The sequence below is a fragment of the Miscanthus floridulus genome, chromosome 10 (genome assembly GCF_019320115.1).
Source record: "Miscanthus floridulus cultivar M001 chromosome 10, ASM1932011v1, whole genome shotgun sequence".
Classification (NCBI taxonomy): domain Eukaryota; kingdom Viridiplantae; phylum Streptophyta; class Magnoliopsida; order Poales; family Poaceae; genus Miscanthus; species Miscanthus floridulus.
In genome coordinates, this window is record NC_089589.1 from 82,264,238 (window position 1) to 82,276,179 (window position 11,942).

Here is an 11,942-nt window from a genome sequence, read left to right on the forward strand (position 1 = left end):
GAATCCCCGACACTTTATGTGTAGGCAAACGGTCTATCTACGCCGACAGTTGAAACCTTTGCCGATAGTTAATCCTTTGCCGACAGTTAAGACCTACGCCGACAGTTAAGACCTTTCCCGACAGTTGGTATGTTGGCGAAACCATTTCCAAGCATTTTATAAAACATGCCCTCGTCAGCAAGTAAACCGTTGGCAAAACTATATAGCAAATATAGATATCAATTCAATTTGAATGATCTGACAAATCCACTTTTGTTTATAGAGAAGGCATCACATTGAGCAAATTCACTTGATTCTATAGAAATAATATATTAAATATTCCATACATACATCAAATGGATATTGCAAGTCAAAGTGACGATCATAGTACACAGAGCCATACATATACAAGTCCAGGATATAGATGAGCCACTAGAAGACATATATAGACATATACTACAAGTCTTGTGCTAACTGATCATTAGCAGCTCTAAACTTAAAATCAGCCCAGCAGTATGTTCATTAAAATAAAAGCATTATTATAGAACATTGACACTTGCTATATCAAATGACACCAACAATATCTTTATCTTTAGCTTTCAGAGCATATCAATTGCCTCCTTGTCCAGCTCCCGCCCCTGCTCCTTGCATGAATGATTAGCTCATATTTTTGAGCCTGCCTGTTCAACTCGTGCAGCATCTTGCATTAGCATTAAGGAATGTATGTAACACCAGATGTCCTGCATAAACATGAGGAAAAAAATCATCACAGTACGTTGCATTAGAATGAAATCATCATAGGTGTTTTGGGCACTACTATACAAATGCACCACTAATATATCATACTAAGCAATGGTTGTTGTCAACTGAGATATAAGCCATGGCCCTGTGTCATTGTACAAGCTGCTACAACCCAATAGCCTATACATTTCCACCATGTACCACACATCAAATTTATACATTGTACTAGATGTGCCTTCATCCTTCATCTTCGACTTATAATTACTTTGTTATTTACCTATTCCCATCTTGCCATTTCTATTTTTTCTCCAAGAATTTCAGATTTTCCATTTAGATGCTTGTAATCATGAATTCTTCAAATAACAAAAAACTTGCATCTGACAGATTGTATGGGATTCTATATTGTAATATTATTTTACTAATTTTGAGTTTTGACATGCATCTCAGAACTAAAAATTTTCACAAGGTAAAATGATTCGATGACCAAAAGAATGGAATAGGTTTGCTATATAGTGATTCACATATTACTCATCAGTCATCAGGACTGCACAAGTTAAAACAGTTGCCAAGTAAGCACCATCTGGTGAAAAGGAAATGCCATTGATTGCACCTGGACAGATGTGCCACCTTGCAATTGGATTACCCTGTAGTGTAATTTTAAACCACAGAATGAATCATAGCAGTCGCAACATTAGGACTTAATGATGTTAAAGAATTTCCAATTAAGGGCATGTTTAATTCTCTTGCCCACCCCTACCTAGCCTTGCCTAGCAAAGTAGAGGAGAAAAACGCATGAAGCTTTGTTTGGTTTGAATTTGGGCAAGGTGGGGATTCCCTTGCTTTTGAGGGAGAGCCAGATTGGCTCTCCTCGCCTAGCAAGGTGTGCCTTACCTAACCTTTGCCAGGCACTTGTCTCCATAATAAATTTCCAAAAAAACATTTTACTAATACCCTGAAGTAAATTATGGAACATACACAGCCATCTCAATGCAATTTTTAGTAAAAGAGATATCATGTGGCTTGAGATACCTTACTCGACTTTGCATGTGAAATCAGCACCTGGCTTTGATCCTTCACAGTTGGAAATGTCCAATCAGTATTTCCATCCTTGGACTGAATGTAAAAAAGGAAATTTATCAGCAAAGTAAACTTAACAAAGTTTGATTACTTCATACAAAGTTCCATGAGCATTAAGGGCTCACTTTGTCATACACGTACATATTCCCATCAGCATGACTAACAACAAAGATTCCTTCACGCTCTGGAACCCATGCAACACAAGTGCACCGACTACAATAGATTGGTGTCCAAAGATCAATATATATACTTACAATTTAATAACTGTGTAAAGAAAAGCATCCATCTACACCACAGAAATAGTATCTTCTCTTTTAACTGCAGCCTTGTAGTTGCCTTTGAACTAAGAAAATACGTTCAAGTAAACTCTCCCAAAAAAATAATAAGGGAAAAATCCATTCAAATATCCTAGACAGCAGCAGGCCCAGCACATAATTAAGATTATCATCCTTCAGTAGTTCAATCGCCACAGCGATTTCAATCTAGCGGATCGCTATACAAGTATACATGCATGCTAACCATTAGTAATCTTAAACACTACATAACATACATGATTTTGGATACTTAAAACAATTGTCATCAGTGCTTCCACCACAAATGTTATTACACTCGATATCTAGAAACCTATCCTCTATGCAAAGTATTTTACAAATGATACAAAGATCTTAACAGTTGTTGCACACACTAACACATAAATAGTGCAAAAAGGGTTAGGTCATACTTACAATCTTTGGAGATTAGTAAGGCCAGAGAAAATTCCTGGAATGGAACCATTAAGATAATTGTGGGAAAGATCACTGCACAATATGAATATGTGAGAATCACTGTCTATGCAATCAGAATGATCAATAAATGATAGATTTTGTCAAATGTTTAGTATAATAAATAAAATACTATGATTTGGCTGCAAGGGTTCTGTTTTATACATTGTAGTTATGTTGCTCGCAAATTGGCTGGCTGGTATTGCACCTCTCAACTGATTCCAGCTAAGATCCCTGAAACACATTGGACAAAGATGAGAACAAAAGATAACTTGCCAAATTCTCATAAACACCATGTGCAAAAAGCCAAAAAACTAATACCTTTTCTCCTAATAACAAATAAGGGTAATTTCTTTTCCTAAAAGGTGATTATGCAGTATAGAACTTTACACATACAAGTAGCCAAGTTGGGGTATTCCACTAACGTCAGGAACATATCCTTCCAAGCTGTAGTTGCTCAAACTCCTGATGGTGACAATATCAATTAGATTAATATAAACTGTAATAAACGCTGCATGAAAAAAAGAGTACAACCACTTTACGATAGATCACATGAATCTAATGAACTTGTTTCAAGGCATGCATTATAAGACTTGAAACTAAGCTGACACTGCATGTAAACAAAGCTAAAGACATGAAGAGAAACAAAGACTGTTATGTGATATAGTTCTTATTGCTGACTAAGATCAAAATGATATAGTTCACAAGAAATTATGTGATCCACATACCACAATTACCAAACCAAGTTGGAAACTATGGACTGCTGTTCAGTTATTGCGACAATTGTGAACCTAGTGTATACTTATTTAATGATTGGCAAGCGCATACGGTTCATGGACAAATATACAGAAGAAAAATAGAACATATTTATAAAAAAAACCATAGCCGGTATAAAACAAACTCCATGTGAGTCAACATACATAAACTCTGCTACTTCACACAAAAAGACACTGTATTTGAAACATTTGTTAGGTTGTCCCACTATGGTACAAAGTATTTAACTATGACACAAGCTCCAGTTCAACAATAACTTACTCTGATGTTGGTGGAAACCGGGAGGAAAGCTTCAAAAGAGAGACAAGACACATAGCCCTAGTAGTAACATCTGCAGAGTAGCGCTGAAGAGCAGCCTCTACGGCATCCACAACATCAGATTCTGTTACCTGAACAAGATCAGGAATTGACCAAGCCGTTTGACACTAATAAATTTTAGGAGCAATACTCCTAAATGAAATACATAAAGAGAAGGCCAATGAGGGAAGATGCTAGAGTTATAAACTATATACAGGCAGAAATTTTGTAATCAATCATAAATGCAGCCATATGAGTAAACGAATGGTCACATAATTTCTCCCAATGACAGCCATTACAGATAACACAGGTAACCACAATTCGCAAGGTGATCACAAGGGAGGCTATCAAAATTGTATATACACTGATTTGGAGCAGTTTGAACATAGCCTACAAATTATTTGCATGAAGAAAGTAACAAGAGTACATAACAATATATGATGAAATCATCAGTGCAGAGTCTTCTCAGTAGAAAGTGTATAACCAAGAGGGGATGGCTGTCAAGAATTTTTAACTCACCGTGATCGGTTCCTCCATGTCCAACATACTAAGATTGTTGACCAGCATTTCTCCATATTCACCGATGCACCAAACAGCCACCCTAACTATTCAGATCCAGGGATATTGTAAATCCTAGAATCGGGTGAAAGGGGCCGAATCAAGGAGAGTGCAGCCTCTAGGAGCAAGGGGGGCTCTTACCTGGAACAAAGGAGAGCACCCGGAGTGGAGCCCAGCGCACGAGCAGCGGCGGGAGGATTTGGTGCCAGCCGCTGGAACTCCAAACCCTAATGAATCCTGCGCGTAGATCCGGAGCTGCAACCGATGGGGAGTGAGGATGGGCCACATCTTGCGTCGACGCGGAACTGCAGGCGATGGGGCATCCGCGGTTTAGGGTTGGGCTGCGGCGGTGAGGCTCGGCATGGGAGGCGGCGCTGTGCAGGAGGGGCGGCGGCTGGTGCTGGCATGGTAGGCTGCGGCTGCGAGGCTCGGCGCGGGAGGCGCGAGCAGCGAGGCTCGGTGTGGGAGGCGGCGGCGGCGGGCGCACTCGCGGGTCGCACGTGTAGGCGAGAGGGGGAGTATATTCTGAGGTTTTTTTTTCGTTTCACCTGAAAAGATCTGAAGGCGGAGCAGGACAGGACCGTACACACTTTCGCCGACACTTGAGTTGCTGGCTCGGTTAGGCTACGCCGACACTTATTATGTCTACAAACGTTTGCCGACAGTTTTAGTGTCCCCAGAGCAATGCCGACAGTTGATTTGTAGCCATACAACATCATTGCCGACAGATTACATGACATTAAAAGGTTGTACAATTACCAACAGATAATGTGTAGTTGAAACCCCCCTTTACCAACACATAAATTGTCGGCAATTGTGTGTCATGGTGTAGTGTAAAATTGCGCTGGAAGACAAAGTTTTGATATGCGTTCAGCTCCCATTATTCGACAAAGGTCCATATGGCGCAGCGCAACTTCGACTGTAGCATATCAAGGGAGTAGCTCAGTGGTGGCCAGGAAGCTTCTCCTTGATCTTGTCCATGAGACCCTTCTTTTCGCCATGGCCGCCGGTGCCATCGGTTCCATGAGCCCCTGCTCCGCCGGTCATGCCAGCGTGCTCCTGCTGCCCGTAGGCTCCACCCGTCGCTGCTGCCTGGTTCTGCTGGCTGTCCTTGTGGCCGCCGGGGAGCTTCTCCTTGATCTTCTCCTTTAGCCCCTTCTTCCTCCGACCGCCCATGCCATCGTCCTCAGATGACTGTACGTACGATATGATCGGCAAATATTAAGTTACAGAAGACAGTCAGTTAGTGCACATATACGCGATGGATTATCCAAGACCGAACATGTTGTATTATATTATGGGAAACAAAAGAAACATACCGAGCTGGAGCTGGAGCTTCCGGAGCGATGAAGGATGCAGCGGCTCCTGTGCTCCTCAGCAGCGGCGGGCTGGAACTGTCCGCCTGCACCGGCCTCACCATGGCCTGCCATGACAGTGGTGTCCCTGGTGTGGTCGTGCTGCCCCTGGTGCTCCATGCTATCACTCGTTGATTTCTCTGGCCAGCTAGAGCACTTGTTTTTCAAGTCTAGTGCCACGAGCTTTGTTCTTGGAGTGCGATCGAATTGTGATGTGCAGCCCCAGGCAGCATTTTATACTGCAGCGAGAATTAGAGAATGGTTTTGGGACATCAACCAAGAGCGGGTACGTGTGCAGCCACGAGTCGCTCGGAAGCCACAGCTATAGTAAATTAATTGGGGCCCAAATTAAGATAAGATTGAGACGTGTCGGTGGTGCCACGTACGCTCCAGGTTCTTCTCGAAGAGGATGATTGTATACAATGGCAGGTAAGAATGGATGTCGGCAAGCATCTGCTACTACGTGGAATTCGGGAGCTTAATTTAGGATAGCAGCTCGTGCCTACTTCCTGTCCAAAAAAATAACCGTATAGTATATTTCACACTTTTTAAAAAGTCAAACATTCTTAAGTTTGATTAGATTTTTAGAAAACAATATTAACATTTTTATTTTAAATAAGTTTACTATAAAAATATATGATATGATTCGTCTAATAATGTTTGTTGGAATTATAAATATAAATACATTTTTATATATTTTTTGTTAAACTTAGAATTTATTGACTCGTCGAAGTGCGAGATGTATACTTATTTTGGGATAGAGGGAGTACTCAGTAGCTACTTCAAGGATTATGTTGATAGTATAATTTGGTTGGCTTGTTAAATTGGTTTTTGGCAATAACTGTCCATATGCTATTGTAATATCTTCATTGGCTGATTTAATTTGTGAGCAATGTAAATCGACTGCTAATAAGTATTTTGATTAGTTTGTTAGCTACTCGGGCAGCAGGATATATAAGGAGCAAAAAGACATGGAGATCTTCTGGATTAGCAAGTGCAAGCTGGTGCGAAATTGGCGTTTTGGATATTAAGCTGTAGGAGCTAAGACAGAAGAAGATATTATGCGTGGATTATGGATGGCGCTGGTAATAAAGAAATACAGCGAGAAATATGTGCAACATGGATTTGTTGTTAAATTTGGTTTTTAGCAACACCTGTCCGTATGCTATTGTTATATTTCCATTGGCTGATTTAGGCCCTGTTTGGTTGAGCTGTGGCTGTGGGAAAAAGCTGCTGTGGGTTGTGAGCTGTGGAAAAGCTGCTGTGAGCTGAAAGCTGTTTGGTTAAACAAGTATAAAATATACCTTTTATCTTTATCTCTTTTGAAACAACTATGGAAGAGCTTTTTATTCTACCAATTTCGAAAAGCAGAAAGCCAAAAGCCAAAAGCAGGGTCAAACCAGCTTTCAAAAATGAACTACGGAAAAGCAGCTGTTTCTGAAAAAGCACCCTCCAAAAACAGCCCCTTTGGTTGGGCTTTTAGCTTTTGGGGCCAAAAGCCAAAGCCAAAAGCCCAACCAAACAGGGCCTTAATTTGTGACCGGCTGCTAACAAGTATCGTGATTAGTCTGTTAGCTACTCGATCAGCAGGATGTATAAGGAGCATAAAAACGTGGAGATCTTATGGATTAGCAAATGCTAGCTGGCGCGACTTGGCATTGGGATATCAAGTTGTAGGAGCTAATGACAGAAGAAGAGATTATGCGAGGATTAAGGATGGCGCTGGTGAAGAAATACAGTGAGAAATATGTGCAGCATGGACGTCAGACGCCACTTTGATGCATGCTGGAGCATACATATTATGGAGACAAAAGACACCAAATAAGAGGCTGGGAAGGAGGGATCAACAAAGGATTTTGCACAAAATAATTGTTTGGCCGGAGGAGATAAGTTCTACTCGGATTAGCTGGTATCTCGGGCATCCCAGCTGCAGGACCAAACTGTTGGAATAAGTGATTTCAAGCCCATGGACAGGTATGGGCCAACGACCTAATCATGTCCAAGGCCGAGTCAATCGGAGGGGAATCTTTTCCCGTACGTGCCGTAATTAGGGGTACCCTAACGTTACAAGGCTGTGGCTTCTCGTCATGCAGCGCTAATAAGAGCCGGCTTCCACTCCTAGAGAACCAACATTTTCGTGTGGACTACAGCCAATCCCATTCTCTCCTAAGATCCGGTTACTAAGGGCGCTAAAGTGACGGGAAGGGTACCGCTGTTCACCGTCGTTCCTCTTCCTCACCAACAACCAGAGCACATCCACATCTTCTTTACCGCCTTCCTCATCGACATTCCTGCTGCAGAGAAGAGGAAGGCGACTCCATCGATCCCTCAACGACCTCTACCGATGACGGACTACCGTGAAGATTATGGTTAGTCATCAATCCACTGATGTGATCACATCAACTAGATTAGAGATCCTATTGCTTAAGCTCCTGTTTATCTAATATTGTGGTATCAGAGCCGGCTGATCTAGTTCGTGAAACCCTAAGAAGTGGTTTACGCCTTTTATATTAATTTGAGGTCAAATTAATTAATTATTGTCCTAATTACTTACTGTTATGCCTAATTAGATGGGCTGATAATGTTCTAGGCCCTAATTAGTCATGCTCTAAGACAATTAAGTCTCTGGTTATGGGTAATCATCTCGGGTTGAATCTAATTTTGCATGTTCCGGGCCTAGGTTTAGTTAATCATCATTATTAGTCATGGATCAATGCATTTTATGCCTAAATTAATCCTTATTTGTTTCCAGATTAGCCATGTTCATGCCTAATTGATGATGTCTTAAGTTAAGACAGTGCGGATTAAGCCACTAGGGTCGCGATTAGCAAGCAGAAGGAGGGGAATTCGCAAATCATGGTCAAATTGAAGCTTCCGAAACCCTAGATCATGAAATTCATAATTTTTGCCCAAATTGAAGCCCTAATCAATGAGCTTCATGGATTACCAACCTTGGTACGCAGCGCATCACGACGCCAACGCGCATCAAGGGTAGCCGCCGCATCCATCGCGGAATTAGGCTAGCCATGCCTGCGTGCACTGCCGTTCCACGGATTAGGGCGCCGCCACCATGGATTAGGACCCCACCATAGCGCTCCTGTGCGCGGGTCGCTGTGTTTGCTGTCGCCGCCACTGGTGGGCTTTAGGCGTGGCCGCGCATCTGCCGTACTTCCCCGCGCGGGTGTTGAAGTTGTTGCATGACTAGCCCGCCACGGCTGTCGTTGCTGCGTCAGGGGCCAGTGCCACCGTCGTAATCACGGTGGATGAGGTTCAGCTTCCATGGATGCAGATCAAGGAGTCATAGCCCATCATCTATGTCGCCGAGATCAAGCTCCTCGTGCATGCACAGACTACTTGGGCATAGGCCGGGGGCCCTCGACGGAGTCACGCGCGTGCACCGGCGAGAGGCCCGTGCCGATGCCATTTCCTCCCTGCGCCGCCGCCGCTACTTCCTCCTACATCTCTGGCACCGTCGCCTTGACGACCCTGGTGTCCGCCGTGCGTAAATATCGGAAGGGAGGGAGAAGCAAATGGGTTAGGGTTTAGGTCCAGCTTCGGTTTTTGTTCAAGGCTAAAATCGTGTGGACCGTTGATTTCCATCAGATGGCTGAGATCACACGACCGATTAGTGGACCGGCGGGGGTGCGCGCTGACGGGCACTTTCGTGGTCCAAGCCCAGGCTGCAAAGCCTTAGCCCATGCGTTGGATGGTGCATGGTGCCTGGCGGGCTAGGCCTATGAACAGAAATTCTCTTTTGTCTTTTTTATTTCATGGGATGCTCAGTATGGGCCTCTAATGTTTGTGGGTTGCACGTATTATGGATGGGTTTTTATCTTTTCAGTGCATTGTTTACTGCTTAATGAATTTTCAGTAGTACTTTAACTATGTCATTATTTTAGCCCATTAGAAAATACCCTTTAAATTGTTCTTGGCTTTAGGGCTAGAATAGTTGCAGGTCCTAATGTCTAATGAGTTATTTTTTGCCATAATGTTCAATGGGCTAAGTTGCGGCATAAGTTTAACATTTGGGGATAATTTTAGCCCATTAGACAGTTAGGTAGCATCTAATTTTCATGATAATGGCGGCTTGTGGGGCATAATTTAATGGTAATGTGGCAATAATGATTAACTTTGCCTAAGAAAATTATGATTATTTCTTACTTTAATTTTTGGGCAATTTAATGTGGGTCCCGTAATTATTTTCATGGGCCAATTTTGTGAGCTAAGTTTAAGCTTATTATTTCCTGGTGCATCTCATTATTGTTCGAAGAATAATGGCACTGTCTTATGTCTTATGCATGATGTTTATTTTTGCCAACATAATGATTATTTCCGCTGCTAAGTTATGATTACTTTTCTAGTTAGAATGGAACCAACTGGAAATTCTAATTAGAAACATTCGTTGTGGCTTATGCATATATCTTTGACCAACGTTAGTTTATATGCATACATTCGTTTCCACCAACGGTGATACAAATCTGAAATATCATTAGCATGTATTGAATCAGACCACGACATAATGTGAATATACCCTTACTAATGTTGTTTAATTTATTTTGAGAGAGAGGTGTGTCCTTCGGAGATTATGGACAGCATCAATCTGATTCCTCTCTTGGACCAGACCAACTTCCCATTTTGGAAAGAGGAAGTACAATCGGCTCTAGTACCATTGAGCTGTGATCATGCCATACGCCAGAGTGCTCCTACTCTTCCAACAGGAGAAGGTGATCATGGTGGCACCTTCTACTAGAGTGTAACATCCCGGGTTTTTGTGCAACAAAAAATATGAGGTTTTTTTAAAAAATTCCTGCAATATGTGAAGCATATAGTCTCTAGGTCAAACCTAAGTCAAGCTTTTTCCTTTCTGACCTAACTTCAAAATCGCGTCTTCAAAATTGTTTATGCAACAAGCCTCTTATCATGAAGTTGACTAAGTCAATGCCATGACAAGAGGTGTTTTTGAAAATAAAACTAAAAAGCTTTTCAAAGAAAGTAAAACTTGGGTCGAATTCTAACCAAATCTGATATGATTTATTAATTTCCCTAAAACAAAGCCCTAACTCCCTCTCTATCGCTTCAAAAAGGTTTCACAAATAAACTTGACATATAATTAGTTGCATGATGAGTGTGCTCGGTTTTGTTTGGAGTTGTTGAATGTGTGAATCCCTCCAAATCTCTAGGGAAAATAGAAAAGCCCCTCTCCTTTTATCTCCCAACCAACAGGCCCCATGTAGCCGAACCAACAGGCCCAACCGAGCCTCTCCCCTTCCCTTCCCCCACCAGCAGCCCTAGCCGTCGCCTGGGCCTCAGCCTTGCCTAGCTCCCGCTGGCCCACACCCTCTTCATCGCTTGAGGGCCAACTCGCCAACCGTGCAGGCCCGCTTGCCTCTCCATCCTACCAGGCCCATCTCGTGGCCCAACCGGCCCACCCGAACGCGCCCCGCACCCCAACCCTAAGAAGCCGACGCCCTGGGATAGTCGTCGTCGCCGCACCCACTCACGTACGCAGCACGCATCGCTCCCTCTCGGTTTCCTCTCGCGTCACGTGCACACTCCTGAGCACAGGACCCACTTGCTAGCTGCATCCATCGGAAGACCGGAGGAGGAGTCCATTTCCTTTTCCGGTCGCCCATCTCCTTTGGTCCATAAAGAGCACAGCAACGCTGACACCGTCTCGCGGCCCCAGTTGCTAGCTAGAAGACCGGAGGAGAAGCCGCATCCCTCCGTCACACGCTATTGGGGGGTCATAATGTTGGGGACCCCACCATCATATTCAGGGTCCAATTACATAGCTTAGGGCACATAAAGTAATATTTAGAGGTTGTTTGTAGCCTTCAGGAACATTTTTGTAAATACAAACTTACCCAGGGATCTATTTGTAGCCCATAGTGGTGTTCCTGTAAATACAAACCCCACCGAGAGACATAAAAAAGAATCTTCTCTCCCACCTCCCCTATGAAAGGAGGAGAGAGGGAGGGAGAGAGGAAGGGGGAGGAAGCTGATCACTCCCTATGAAAGGAGGAGAGAGGGAGGGGGGAGGAAGGGGAGGAAGCTGATCACTTGGCTCATTCCTCTCTCGTTTGCTCTTTTACTATTCGACCTTCTAATTTTAGTGGCTGAGTAAACATTCGGCCTGGCTCATTGGGGCCCACCGTTTCGGCTCGATTTTTTTTCAGGACCCAGCACAAAACATTTCGGCCATTAGCGATGAGACTCAGTTCGCTTGGCCTAGTTGCCCGATTTTGGACAACCAAAATCACTGTACCAGCACTGTAGCACAGTGTATCGTTTCGTTTGTATTTGTGAATTATTGTCTAATCGTTAACTAATTAGGCTCAAAACGTTCGTCTCGCAAATTACGATCAAACTGTGCAATTAGCTTTTGATTTCGTCAACATTT

At 43.1% G+C, this 11,942-nt stretch overlaps 2 protein-coding genes across 5 annotated transcripts; both read right to left on the reverse strand.

Moving 5' to 3' along the window:
• Positions 1–227: 227 nt before the first annotated feature.
• Positions 228–4,745, reverse strand: LOC136486810 (receptor-like protein 51). Of its 4 annotated transcripts, XM_066483832.1 has the most exons (9): positions 4,329–4,745; positions 4,149–4,234; positions 3,594–3,721; positions 2,955–3,023; positions 2,724–2,792; positions 2,523–2,594; positions 1,923–2,010; positions 1,750–1,833; positions 228–1,364 (listed from the first exon to the last, which is right to left on the reverse strand). In XM_066483832.1, exons 2-9 carry the CDS (start codon positions 4,194–4,196, stop codon positions 1,245–1,247), a joined length of 678 nt encoding a protein of 225 aa, XP_066339929.1. In that variant the 5' UTR covers positions 4,197–4,234; positions 4,329–4,745; the 3' UTR covers positions 228–1,244. The 4 variants fall into 4 exon arrangements, with proteins under 4 accessions (XP_066339929.1, XP_066339931.1, XP_066339930.1 ...); XM_066483834.1 differs by having other exon boundaries at positions 228–719; positions 1,939–2,010; positions 4,149–4,745; XM_066483833.1 differs by having other exon boundaries at positions 228–719; positions 4,149–4,745.
• Positions 4,746–4,992: 247 nt separating this feature from the next.
• On the reverse strand, positions 4,993–5,757 carry LOC136486812 (dehydrin Rab16B-like). Its single transcript, XM_066483837.1, has 2 exons — positions 5,507–5,757; positions 4,993–5,381 (listed from the first exon to the last, which is right to left on the reverse strand). The coding sequence occupies exons 1-2, from the start codon at positions 5,660–5,662 to the stop codon at positions 5,130–5,132; spliced, it is 408 nt and encodes a 135-aa protein (XP_066339934.1). The 5' UTR covers positions 5,663–5,757; the 3' UTR covers positions 4,993–5,129.
• Between the last annotated feature and the right edge of the window lie 6,185 nt (positions 5,758–11,942).